We start from the raw sequence: 13898 nt of genomic DNA, 5'->3' as shown, positions 1-13898 counted from the left end.
TCTTGCCCCGGAGAGAAAAGAGGCCACGTTTCGACTGCCTCCAGCTCTCTCCATTATTCACAAGAAGAGGACTTGATTTGGTTTTGTAGCGTTCACGTGCTCATCGGTGTGCACTTCCTGCTATTGAAAAGGTTCAGGTGTCTGCCGTCGTTGTCAGGATTTACAGCCGAAACGACCTGGTTTTTTTTTTTCTCCCCGAGATTCCGTCCGATTTGATTCACAAACCGTCCTGATTGTCTCCACTGGGTCCGGATCGCTTCACACCTGGAACGGACCTTTAACGTAATATGCTTGCGTGCCAGGGGGGCCGGATTGCGAGCCGTCCCCCCGTGCACGAGGTCAGGTCCCTCTGGGGAAGGTATTGTTAGGACGGATCTCAGTATGTAGGTCATTGTGCTCGGAGTTCAACAATCCCCAGGTATTGCCTCTGCTCCCTTGCCATTTCAACCCGCTACTGTCAACGCCCTGTCATCCGCCTCCCTGTGTCCGAGTGTCTGCCGCTCATTAGTGTCATCCACCCAGCATTCTCAGTTGTTTGCTCCCTCACCTCTTATTATCGCTCACACCAGAAGGAATTCCAGTTTTGTGTGGGATAATTAAAGGCTAGTTTCCTGTGTGGCTGGAGATTATGGTCATTTCACAATCCTACTTTTTTTTTTTTTTTTGAGTTTAGGGGAGGGTGATTAAAGTAAAGGACATTCTTAACGAGTTTGATTCACAGCATACAGTCGGTAATGTTTACCTGAGGTGGTTTTTATGAATTTCGTGGCCGTGGGCTAAAGTGGAGGCTACTTACAAAATAACAGGTGGTTAAGAGCAGACGCCGCCCCCTCTTCTAAACATTTAATCTGGACTCAATCATACGCTGCTTGCAGCGAGAGGGCGGCGAGTCCCTTGCAAATATACCAATCGCATTGAGAATAGAAAACACAGCAACTTTATGTGTCAACTAAACTTAATTTCTTGATAAACGGACGCACGAACGTATCGGAGAACCGTGTCCGCGCATTGTGTTCCCCCCCCGAGGAATGAGACACTTGCCTGAAAGCGATTGCGCTGATTGAATGGACCACGCTGCCGTGTTGGGTCTGATTTGCTTTCCCTTCTCATTTATTTTGTTAAACAGAAGCTTGATTTAATGAAACAGCGGAGCCGTTGCAAAAAATTAATTAGAAAACATTCAAAAGTGGTTACCATGTCGTCGGGTTTGGGTGATTGAGTTTACTCAGTTGATGCTGGAGGGAAATAATTAAATTAAAAAAAAACTCAATTTAAACACGCAGCAATGAACTTCTGTCTGGTTATAAAACAGCCTCGATTTACTTCTGATTCCTCTATTCGGACCGACCATCAGCAGAGGATGTCTATTTCTGTAGAGTTAATATAGTTATTTTTAACGGCCATCGTTGGGTTGGATTCTGACTCATCCATGTCTGATAACTCATAAAGTTACCTCCTCTTCAATCACGCGATTACCTCAAAGCGTTGCCGCTAATAACCAGCCTCTCTATCCACGGTCGACTTTGTTTCACCGTTGTCAAATTAGCCGTCGATCCCACATACCTACAAATAGACGCATCACCTCATCGTCAGGCATCCCGCGAAACAGCTGGGTCGCCTTGGCGGTCTTTGCACCTAAGTGTGAAGACCTGGAGGATTGTGGGGGGGGGGGGGATTTAGCTCGGTTTAAATCCGGCAATGAAGGATCTTAATCCGTGGATCCCGACGCAGCTGTGTTGAGACTCTGTAACACAATGTATTACTTAATATTCAAATAATTGCGGCAACAAATAGGTGACACACACACAGCAGTATACTTATGGACACACATGTATAGAGGGGAAATGTTATGGTAAGATTATAGTTTATACATAGAGCAGATTGGTTGAATGCAATGTCGATTGATTAATTGTTATTTATTATGAAACAATGGGGGGAAAAAAAAGAGATTTGGGATGGATTTGTGAAGTTTGATCAGGTGGTTGACGTTGATCTATGGCAAAGATTTCTCAAAATCCGAGCGTAATCTGATCTGATCCATGTGCTTTTCACTGTAGACGGTCTAAACATTGTCCGTGGCACTTGGGATTCTGCGCGACAATGTGGAACCAAGGTCGCGAAAAACATCTTCCGCCACTCTTGCCAACACGGCTTCGATTTACTTTCTTTAAAGCTGTGATGTGCAGCAGGTGTGGCCGGTCTTGTGGACTGTTTGGTCCATATGGCAGATCTCCAAAAGGTAGAGCGCTCCAGCTCTGTGCTGTCTGCTCCAGAGTAAATGAGCCTAAGTTATGTGTGGGAATGTTTTCTATAAAAACACTATGTATCCCATAAACAAAAGAACAAGTGTGTGTTTGTGTATGTGTGTGTGTGTGTTACATGTGTAACAACTTGTCGGCCTGTTTTTCCTCTCAAGCTCTCACAAAGCCTGAAGTTGATACAGCTCTCTGCAGCTCATAAAGACGTCCACAGCGCCGGTTTCTTAAATCTTAAAAGCAAACACGATGTAATGTCTGTACGACTGTGCTCACACCTTTTTTTTTTCTGTTTGATTCTCAAAAGGATTCAATATTTGACGTCGGGTTTGTTTCACACCGTTCTAGCAATGAGCTCCAGTGACTCTGCGCAGGGAAGCAAAGCATTACAGGCGAGGTGGTTGTGTCATTTTGCAAAAGTGTCCTCCCCGCGCGCTCTCTGAATAGGGAACACAGAACAGACGTTCGTGTTTTGCTTTGTTTGTCGTCAGGCAAACGGGAGAAACCAAGACTTTTCAGGACAGGAAACTCAGTCAACCCTTTTGCACTTTTTTTTTTGTGATTGACAATTTTCCTAACCTTAGCAGAGCTGTTTCACCCAGCTCTCCTGCCACGTCACTAATTCTCCTAATCTGCTTCATGTCCGTCCGTCTCTCTGTATCGGCCCTCTCCTTATTCTCAGCCATGCTTTTACCTCTTTCTCTTCCTCCCCATCTTTTTTTTTTTTTCTTTCTTTCTTACGCGGGGACTGGATGAGTGGAGGAGATTAAAATGGAGGTTACACAATCCTTTTAGCCGGTTTTAATGTCTGCCCTCCTCACGAGTGATATGTTCTGCACGTACATCAACGGGATTAGAGTGTCAGAACATCCGAGAACTGATGAACCGGTGCATCCATCCTTACACGCACGCTCAGGCAGCATCGTTGCGCACGCAAAAAACCCTGTCAGAAAAGCGGCGCCTCTTAATAGGTTGTGTGCGTCCGTTGCACAGGTAACGTCATTTCTGTCAGGCTTTCTTCCGACTTCGCAATCTGTCGTCGTGTCGTTTTAAAATAGTGGAAAACGGCGTGATTTAACAGATTTCGTTCATGGGCCAAAATTGGGCGATCTGAATCTGAGTGTAGGTTGGATTTGAGACACAAAAATAAACATTAAAAAGCAAAAGTTTACTGTGACTCTCAGTTTTACATTCAGTACAGTTTTTGTTGAGTACGATTGCAGTTGTGAAATCGGTTGTAGAAAGCTTCTGGTGCTCTAGAGGAAACTGGATGTGATCTGATGAATTGCCTCCAGTGGTGTCACTCGGGTGCTAAATTGCATTGTGGGTAATGTAGGCACACACGTGTACTTGGCGCCTACATTATCAACAATGCAACTCAGCCACTCAGCGACATCAGTGTGGGCAATTTATCTGATTACGTGCAGCTTCCTCAGGAGTCCCACCAGGCTGAATACAGTTGTTCACATGTGCAATTGTACTCCCCAAGGCTTGTGTAAAATATGTAAAATTGGTGGACTCACCCTTTAAATGTGAGGGTATTCGAAAGAGCGGCTGGGGGAAATGTGCATGTTCTGTTCTGTTTGGCGGGGGTGTTTTCTAGTGTTTGTGTACGGATTGAAGAAGAGAAAGGGTGAGATAGAGTGAGGTAGAAAATATGATATTTTCAAAATAAGTGTCCGATAACGCAACCAGATAGCACACGTTCGCGATGACTTAACAAACCGAATGCAGCTCACGTGAAGATGTAGCTGGGGCGCCCATTTGCTCAGCCGGTAAAGCGGGCATCCCATGTGCAGAGGCTCTGTCCTCGATGCAGTGGCCCCGGGTTCGAGTCCGGCCTGGGCCCTCTGCTGCGTGTCACCCCCCCTTTTCCTGTCATCACTCTGAAGCAAAAAAAAAAAAGAAAGCAATTTGAGATGTAGCTAACACCATGTTGTGACAGAGCTATACATGTGGGAAGAATTATAATTTTTTTTTTTTAGCCTTAGAGAGAACCAGAGTTAGACGAAACAAAAAGTTGCGTGAAAGTGCAAAAATTTGGCCCCCAAAAAATACAACCGAGAGCTTTCATCCCAGTAAGTGAGCTTCTATGTCGAGTTAATTGGCACGCCAAACCTAAGATAGATTTATGGCTCTGCATGCAAAAAAAAAAAAAAAAAAAAATCTGGTTGCCCTGGGACTTTTTGTGAGTAATGATTTCTTTGCAGAAGATGAAATTCAAATAGGGATGAGCTCGGGGAGGACAGGCGAGGAATTTTTGTTTCCTTTATAAGCAGCGCGCGGTGTCTTCTGGATGCTTGTGTGTTCTTCCACAATTCTCACGTCGCGTAGTTATGAGACTGAGCTAATGCATGTATCCTAATTTGTATGTGCGGGACCTTCATTTTTTTTATTGGATTTGCTTGGTTGCAGCTCATATTATATTATTGGCTTTTTTGCAAAGGGGTGCAGGGCCCTCCTGTGTGTGTCTGTCTGGCTTCTTCTTTTTTTTTTTTTTTTTTTTTTTTTTTCGATCTATCTGACCAGCTATAACACGAGCTGCACATATTGTTTTTTTTTTTTTTCCTGTGGAGCAGCTGTTTCTCCTGCAGCTTTCTGTCTCTCCAGACTGCAGCTTTCTTAGAGCAGAGAGGAGAAGAAGAAGAAGAGGAGGTGGAGGAGGAGGAGAAAGGGGTAGCTGGGTCACAGCAGAGTGAGAGGGGGTAGGGAGAGGTCAGGAGATGGATTGTGAGAAAAAGTCAAAGATTTCATATCTGCCGGGGTTGGACGATTGCTGTATTTTTAAGGTTAGCTTTAGGTATTTATTATATTTTTTGAAGCCAGCACTCTGGGATATTTTCGTCAAAGACGGCTGGTTTGTATTTGAGCTTAAATGAATGTTTTGAAGCACCAGGGAACATTAAGACTTCAGGACAGTGTAATAGATGCCAGTACTTATTTTAACTTATTACTACTTGCTCTTGGAATAAGTGCGGTTTCAGTCCAGGGTGCCGTGGAACGGAGGAGGAACCATAATTCCAGTGTCCGCCTCTGTCTTTTTTTCCACTGCAGTATTTACATATCGCTGCCACGGTCTGATGAAATAGAGTCACACTTTACCTACAGTATGTAAGGAATAACAAGAGTATAGGCAGCCATTTGTAGAGAAACGGTCTTTACCTCTGCCTCTGTTTTATTTTTTAAGCTCAGTTTTCGAGGCAACGTTTCAATGAAAGTTTCATTTTTTTCTCTGCTCTCTATTGAACCTTTTCAAGGGAGCCAGAGTGTATGAGATACTTGAATAAGTAAGTGATTAAATCATGCATGTATTCATTAATAATGGATGGGTTTCCAGTGGATCAAGAGTATTACGGTGTTCAGTGAATACTTGTGAATGCTGCTCAAACACTGTCCATTAAATGCCAGCCAGTCAGTGGCATTATCTTGTAACTGTTTAAGACGTATTCATCCAATTAAACATCAAGTGTGTTTTGTGTTTCATCGGACCGAACGTCGAATCCCGTGCCGGGCTTGTTTGGCCATCAGCCAACATCACTTTGAGCTTTTGGTAGCCTGTGATAGGCAGGATTTACTGTATTTCTAGCATATTTTTCCATCTTAGCGGGATTCTATTTTGGTTAAAGGAATAGTTCAACATTTCGGGAAACCCCTAGAGTCTTGTCATTGCAGTGCGGTTGCCAGGCAACCAGCGCAGACTCAGGGAAAGTCACCGCTCCGGGCCAAGCAACAGCCGAGCACAAAATCCCCCTTAAAACCACTTTGAAATGTTATTTATACATATTAAACACACACACGATCTAATGCGTTAATTATTGAGCTTTAGAGGTGCTGGTCTGTGGATTTTAGTTTCTCTTAGCTCTTTACTCCCTTTTACCACTGTAAATATCATAAGTGGCAGCTGGGTGCGGCTTCGTATTAAGAAAAATCATATTTCCCAGACTATTTGTTTAACCTAACCTCATTTCGGGCCTTTATTCATTTGGTTAGTAGGCTAATTAGTTCATTCATCAGTTACCTCTGTTGTGTAGCGCAAAAATACTTCTTTTGCCATAATTCATTAAAGGTGTACTACGCAACTTTTTACAGGGCCTGTGAACAGAGGAAGGAAAGGGCTTACAGATCAAGACTTAAACCTCCCGAATATGAGTTTTAAAATTTTTGTGGGGTGATATCAAATAGAGCCCACTGCCCGTCTGGAGGTCCTACAGCTCAAGGATATAGCTAGAGAACAGTCACATAGTTGCCCCTTTAAAATGTTTCAGCCCAGGCTATTAAAGCAGAGGGAATCTACGAAAATCTGACAACCTGTTTCTAAAAAGTAGCCGAATGAGCCTGCTCAACGCTCAGTGTCAGCAAAACCAAACACATCTGAAACCCTTGCTGACAAAAGAGAAAGCATTTCTTCTCAATCTACTCTTGAAAAGTCGGGGTGACGTGTCCCTCCATCCATTATTCTCAGACAAAACACTGTATTTATTTCACAGTTGGCAGCCAGTTATGCCCATCGCACTCAGACGCCGCTGATTGTTAAAGTTCGCCACGTGTGATTCCCCGAGCCAGCAGTGACTTGCGCGCTACGGCGTGTTTCGACTGCGTTCTATCTAAATGTTCTGATAAATCACAAAGCTGTGAAATATATAAGAAACATATCAAAACCGATGATGTGGAAATGCCGACGTGTTCTGCTCTCTTCTTCCTCCAGTCTGTCAGAAGTCTCTTAAACGGGCATTCGGACGAGCTGATTGCTAATTGTGTTCCTCCGCGATAATGTGAGTCGGGAGCAGACGCGTGCACAGCTGTTGTTCTGCTGTTCGGCGAATCTCAAAACTCATTTTTAAACCATTCATTGCTCTGCAGTAGTATTGATGGTGACTTTGGGACATGCAGATGTGTAATAATAGTCGCACAGCTGGACCTGCAGTGTGTTAAAGCATTTTGAGTACAAAACGGAGCTACGAGGGGAAGGGTGAGTTTGGACTACGGTGACCAAAGGTTGCCTCCGGCCGCCACAGGCAGCGATGTAGCGTGATAAGGTTACTGTTCGTGCCCCCCCCCCCCCCCCCCCCCATCCCATCCCCTGTCTTGTGTTCCTTTTTGGTCCAGTTGGACTCTGCAGAGAGGATTATTGGAGCTCGGCTGCAGCGGGGGCCTTTCAAGCTCTGGCTCAGGCTCCAGAGGACTAACAACAAGTCAGACACTGTCAGATCCAGGGTAGTGAGGCCAGGGGCTGATCCTTTGAAGTGGGCTGTGAGATTCTCATCTGGAGGGATCAGATGGAGGGAGAAAAAGAAAAGACAGCGAGAGGTGCAAAGCTCCAGCTAAACAGGCGAGCCGGGCTGGCTTCAGAAGCTGTGGAAGTGGGTTTCACAGCCCACATACTACGAGCGACCGCGGCGACCTGCGAAACATTTGTAGCTCGTGAAATGAGTGCGATTGAGAGCAAAAAGCTGGACGCGGTAGCATGCGATGCCTTGAAATACAGACGCGGGAGTCTGAGAGAAGAAGAAGAAAACAAGATGAAAGTAAAGTAAAAGCTTCGGTCGTTGAAGTTGAGGGGGAGATACAGCAGAAATATTAATGATTCTGCAATCAAAGACTCGCTGAGAAAATTGATGTCTCTGTTTTTATTGCGGAGGGAAGAAAGAGGGTCTAATTTGCGATGATTGACCTCTGCATAATTCTTGAAATATCCCTGAAATCAGGGCTTATTCTTATTTTGTTAATCAACTTTCAGCATTCGAAGAATGTATGCATCCATCAACTGGAGCCTGGTTCTAAAAAAACGCCAATGACTTGAGCGATTTAGGGTCAGACAGAGAGTACAGCTTGTTACTTGTACTTTTGTTTTTTTTTTGTATTTGTGTGTTTTTTTATCTCGTGCCCCTGACTGCAAATCAAGTTTCCCATCTGGGATAATAAAACGACTGAACTGAACTGAACTGAACTGTCAGGCTGAGCTTACAGATAAGCAGAAATTACACGAGTTGCGCGAAGCAAGAAAAGGCATTGGAGGCTGTCGAGAGCTGACTTAGCGTAGTTTGGATTTTCAGAATCAGGGTGCTTACATTTGTGTATGCTTGCATGGTTTTTACTTGGGCATGCATAATTTCTTATTATGACTTAATAAGCAGATGCATTCCCCCCCCCCCCCCCCCCCCATCCGTGAGTATAAACACTTTTACAAACACATGTTTCAGATCAGATCAGCACATGCAAAAAAAAAAAAGAAGAAAAAAAAAAAGGCGCCAACTGTTCCTCGTTCACATGCGCACTTACAGGAACATTCTTCATTAACCTTCGCAAAGCTTCCTTTTGCTTTTAACCCTTATCTCTCTTTGACCTGTTTTCTTAAACCTCCTCCGACGCTATCACGCGAAATGAATCTTTTTGAGGAAGGGGTTCGAGGAAGCGGCGCAGGGCCTTTCAGATCCTATGGAGACATTTGGACCGCACACGATAGTAAAAAACAGATGTGTAACCTGATTGCTTTTGGACTTATGAGATAGTATCAGTCAATCAATCAGCGCACACACACACACACACACACACATACACACACTGTACGTGCAGTTGTGATGGTCTAAATTTCTTCCTGTCTGAGGTAACCTCAACCTTTTCTTTTTTTTTTTGGGTCCCACGAGGAATGCCTTTTATCATGTGACATGGTGGTGTTGGTGTGTGGGGGGGGTGGTGGCGGGTGGTGGGGTGGGGTTAGGTCGTCTGACAGCTGTTTCCCATCAGCGCTCACTCAACTGCAGTCAGCCAGTCGCAAAAAAAAGAAACCAAAAAAAAAAGCCACCCCTGCTCGGAGGATCGCAGGGGCGAGAGCAGCGGAGTGGAGCTCAAAGAAGTGCGGGGGCCAAAAATGCCTCCCAATTAGAAGGTCATCCCAATTTGTTCTCCCGTATCCACGGGGCTCATCAGGCATCTCGGGGCCGAATTGTCCGGCGTTATGTACAAATCCGCAGCCAGAGGTGAACGGGTTGCCGCCATCTGGGAGTGATTACGCCTTTTTCCTCATTGTTTCCTGTCTTTTCACCCCAACCCGGCTCCGCCGAGCTCTGCCGCTCTGCTCCCTCTCTCTGCGTTGGCTCGGCTCCCTCTGGCTTGTTCAGGTTCTAAGCCCCCCCGTGTAATTTAAGACTGGGAATGCTTAACAGCAGTCACTCATGCACAGGCATCTACATTAGCACATGTTTTTCACCTCGTCAGGGGCAGAAATTCACACGGTTGCACGAAACAAAAGGTCGTTTTTTTCAGCCGCGATGTCCTCGGTTTTCTGTCACGCATCCGGATTCCGCTCTCTGTCTTAGTGTAATCCCGAGCTCTCTGACATTATTCCAGTTGATTTTTTTTGTTTGTTTGTTTTACACACAAGTGCTTTAGAATCGCAGCCTGTCAGAAATCCGCAATTTTGGAGCTCGAGGCTGCACGGTGGAGACCTTCATACATACGGTCTACGGTGGAGACAGGAAGGAGCTGCCTGTGGCCACCAGAAATCACACTCTTCTGCTGGGCTTGTTGGAGTGGATGCGAGTTTGCTTTGTCTCCAGTTAAGCATCTGGTTGGCGGGCTCTCTCTCTCTCTCTCCCTCCCTCGCTCGCTCTCTGTACACAGGCCACTGGTTGTGGAAAGATGATAAATTGCTGTGGTGGCTTTCTGCTGTCTGCTAGTGGAGCCGTCTGGATCTCACCTTTCCGCATTGCTCCGTTAGCAGCGTATCTTCTGGTCTCGCTGTCAGCCGTTCAGACGAGCCGCTCTCTCAGCAGATTTCTTTTTTCTCAGTAAGACCTCGTCCCCGTGCTGGAGTCAGGAAGCAACCACAAGAGGGGGGATCCTGGCAGATTGTGTCAGTTACATTGCCGTGCTGACTAACATGAATTATATATGCATGATGTAATGGGTATCTTTACAGCTCATCTCAATCAGCATCTTTAATAGTTTTGGATTGGTTTTTATTTCATTTTTTGCTCTCATTTTAATTTGGCGGGGCAGTTCCTCTTATGGCGACATGTTACGTCGCCAGCATGAAGGCGTTTTTGGGCAGGAGACGATGTGCTGCGCTAAAAAATACGTGGTGTACAGAGTTAGCAAGCGACCCTTCATCGTGCTGCCTTCAAACGCGACTTGTGAGGTTGTGATATCAACATGAGAAGTCAAGTAAAAAAAAGCAAAAAAAAAAACAAAAACGTCCTGCTGTTCAGTCGGTTTTAGATCTTGAGTATAGTGTTGCTAGGTGACTGACAAGAAAACCTAAAAGTGGTGTTGTTTACAGAAGTGGAGATCAGTTTGTGTTTTTTTTGTGCATTTGATTGCCATTCCAGGAACAAGAAAAAGAGGCGGACAACAGAAAAATATCAAAAGCTGCCCGGTGTCTCACATTTCAAAAGAAAATCAGCGTACAGTTTGTCACATCACATTCCCACCTGTGAAAGCTGTTAGTACCACAGTCGGTCACCGAAATTGAGGCTTCTTCTCGACAAAAAACCCCACTTGAAGGCAAATGTTCTGAATGTGTTGTCAGATCGTGGCCAAATGTCATTAAATTCCACTCCGGTGACTCTTCTCGTTTTCCTGTGTGTTTTCCAGTTCTCCGCGATGACTTCAGACAGAACCCGGTGGACGTGATGGTGGCGGTGGGCGAGCCCGCGGTGCTGGAGTGCCAACCGCCTCGCGGGCACCCTGAACCCACCATCTCCTGGAGGAAAGACGGTACCAACTTGGACGACAGAGACGAACGGATCACAGTAAGAGATGGCCACACGTACTCTTGACCTTAAAGGAATAGTTAACAAGTCTTTAAACGAAACAGCTATTTAGTGGTATTTAGTTGGTCTGTTTGGGCTTTTAGAGAACCAATTACCTCTCCCCTTGAATAAGTATGGAAAAGTAAGCTTGGTAAGTCAGGATCACTAGACCTAGAGCTGCAACTAAGAATTATTTTCATTATTAATTAGTCCGATAATTATTTTCGCAATTAATCAATCGAACCTTTTGTCTGTTAAATGTAAAGAAAAAAAAAAAAAAAAAAAATGCTGACCTCACCAGGCCAAAGTGACATCTTCACATTGCTTTCCAAAAAAAATCTTCATTTACAATAATTAATGATTAAAGGGATATTCCGGTGTAAATTTAATCCATGGTCTAAATCACCATGAAACTGTGTTAGACTCCTCTCGTGAGATCAAGTTAGCAGACCGCTAATTTACGGAGTTTTATCAACCTCAGAAACAACTGCACGACAACAATACACTGCAGTAAATGGATCCCAATACCGCCACCAAAAAGCCACAAATAATGCTCAGAACAGCACCAAACTTCAGCAACAGTACAAATAGGGTCTCAGCACATAGTCCGGGGCATCTAACCTCTGCTAGCTTAGCTGGATTTCTACTGAAAAGCTGACTAAATTTACCACTCTTCTGCAGCAGCTTCCTGTTGACGGGAAGTCCCGACGAGTTGATTACCGAGTGCAGTATAGTTCCGCGGCTCATGGATGAAAATGTTCGATTATGACTCCATGAAAAAGCAATCAAAGTACATATGTGTCTTACCTGCCAGTTTATAACAGTTATTATCGAGAGCGGACAGGGAAAAGAACGGAATTGAGCATTTCTAACCGCACTCGGTAATCGTCACGTCGGGACTTCTCCGACCCGGAAGCTGATGGAGGAGAGTTGAAATCTGTTTTTGGCTTCCCAATAGAAATCCAGCTAAGCTAGCGGAAGTTAGATGCCCCGGACTATGTGCTGAGACCCTATTTGTACTGTTGCTGAAGTTTGGTGCTGTTCTGAGCATTATTTGTGGCTTTTTGGTGGCGGTTTATATTTGGATCCATTTACTGCAGTGTATTGTTGTCTTGCAGTCGTTTCTGAGGTTGATAAAACTCCGTAAATTAGCAGTCTGCTAACTTGATCTCTCAAGAGGGAGTCTAACACAGTTTCACTGTGATTTAGACCATGGATTAAACTTACACCGGAATATCCCTTTAAGAAAAGCAAAAATGCTCAGAACAGCACCCAAATTTTTACATTTAGGTAGCTGGAACCAGGCAAACATTTTTGTTTGAGATAATGACAATAGGTGACACCTAATTCTCCTTGGATAGTTTTCTCAATGTGAGTTTTCTCACCAGAAGGTGTCAATATATGAGTCACAGTGTGATATATGAAGTCATCATGTGGCATACGGTTCAGAGCAGTGAGCACCTTTTTCATGTGTTTGCACACACTGAACGGATTCAAACCAAGGATGCATCTGATGATTCGGGCCGGCAAGAAACAGGCTCCTCGTTCCTTCGACTCAAGAGGAGAACCGCGTGAGCGAGCGTGTGTGTTGATTTGTTTATTTGAATGTCCGTGCGTGCTCCCGGGGACACACAAGAGCAGGTTTTCGAGCTCGCGTTAGTGCGGAGTGACAAGTAGAGTCTCTCCGGGGGACTGTGATGGACACGAGCAGCTATCCCTGATTTAAGGAGAGGCTCGGATCAGAGGCAGGAGGGAGTCTCCTCTGAGGGAAATACAAAGGCGGCTTTTTGCTTTGTACTTCCTGCGTGCCTGTCTTTGTCCTTTATAATCATCTTTTTCTATATGGAAATATGTCTTTGCCACAAGAGTTCGCTCAAAGACATCACTTACTGTACAAAGACCAAAGGAGTCCAACCACAAGTTATTCATGGCTACTTGCCATTCCCCTCGTGGCCCGGCCATCATTTATTAATACTGATATGCAGAAAAAGTTGTGAGTTAATTCTCAATAACAATTTTTTTTTTTTTTTAGAGGACTCGCACACACGGGAAAAGAGATTCATGGATTTTAATTTAAAAAGCAGAACCTTTTATGCAGTAAAATACATGTAAATCACACTATAACCCACCATAAGCAGCTACGGGATGTGTGTGCCTGCAGGGCATTTGAGGCTATGCGAAGAAGAAGGAGAACACACTGACACAGAGCAGAAAAACGAAAAGGCTGAGGTTTCAGTGTCCGAGATGGAGGATAGACAAACCACATTTGGATGTCTTAGCAATGGAACTGCTGCTAAAAACGAGGAGCGGTCAGTCCAGGAAATCAAAAAAGCGCTTGGTCTGCTCTTTAATCAGCTGCTAAAGTTACTTAGTGCAGCACTATTTACAGCAAACAGTGAAAAGTTGCGGAGCAGGAGCACAGCATTCGTCAACGGTGCCGGGAAGAGCAGGATCATCTTTGCAGTCCTCGGGGGAATACTGTTTTTCTTTTTTTTGGCGTCGCTGCATCGCCAGAAAAATCTGATATCGGTTAATTCAGAGACAGTTATTACTCAGCAGTCGGAGTGCAGGCGGATGTCCGATGGATCTGAGACACAAATCTCTTTATCCAGGGTTCAGCGGGAGTGACCTCAATCACCTGATATTAATATGGTTGTGCATTTATTGAAAATATCACTGCTTACTCTGTGAAATGGAAAAACCACAGTATGGGGAAGATTACGAGCCAATAATAGACGAGGCCCGCTGACATTCAAGTAAATGGGGAAAAAAAAAAATATCCTTCATGTCACAGGGTCCCTATCTCATATTTGCTGCTTTATTGTTTTAATTCTATGTTAATTTCATGCAATTTTCTTATCTTTAATATGCACCTTACTTCCACCGTGGCTTC

At 44.6% G+C, this 13898-nt stretch overlaps 1 protein-coding gene across 6 annotated transcripts in view; it reads left to right on the top strand.

The window, feature by feature from the left end:
* The window catches only part of LOC115594478 (roundabout homolog 1-like), a 99267-nt gene that overhangs the window by 60779 nt on the left and 24590 nt on the right, over window positions 1–13898 (top strand). For 4 of the 6 annotated variants that reach the window (XM_030438568.1, XM_030438569.1, XM_030438571.1 and 1 more), the window contains one exon: window positions 10848–11005. In XM_030438568.1, the coding sequence (XP_030294428.1) occupies window positions 10848–11005 (158 nt within the window). Of the gene's footprint in view, window positions 1–9893; window positions 10108–10244; window positions 10758–10847; window positions 11006–13898 lie in introns of those variants that run through there. The other 2 variants (XM_030438573.1, XM_030438572.1) reach the window with 2 other exon arrangements.

This window comes from Sparus aurata, chromosome 13, assembly GCF_900880675.1.
Source record: "Sparus aurata chromosome 13, fSpaAur1.1, whole genome shotgun sequence".
Classification (NCBI taxonomy): Eukaryota; Metazoa; Chordata; class Actinopteri; order Spariformes; family Sparidae; genus Sparus; species Sparus aurata.
This window is presented reverse-complemented; position numbering and strand designations above follow the sequence as displayed.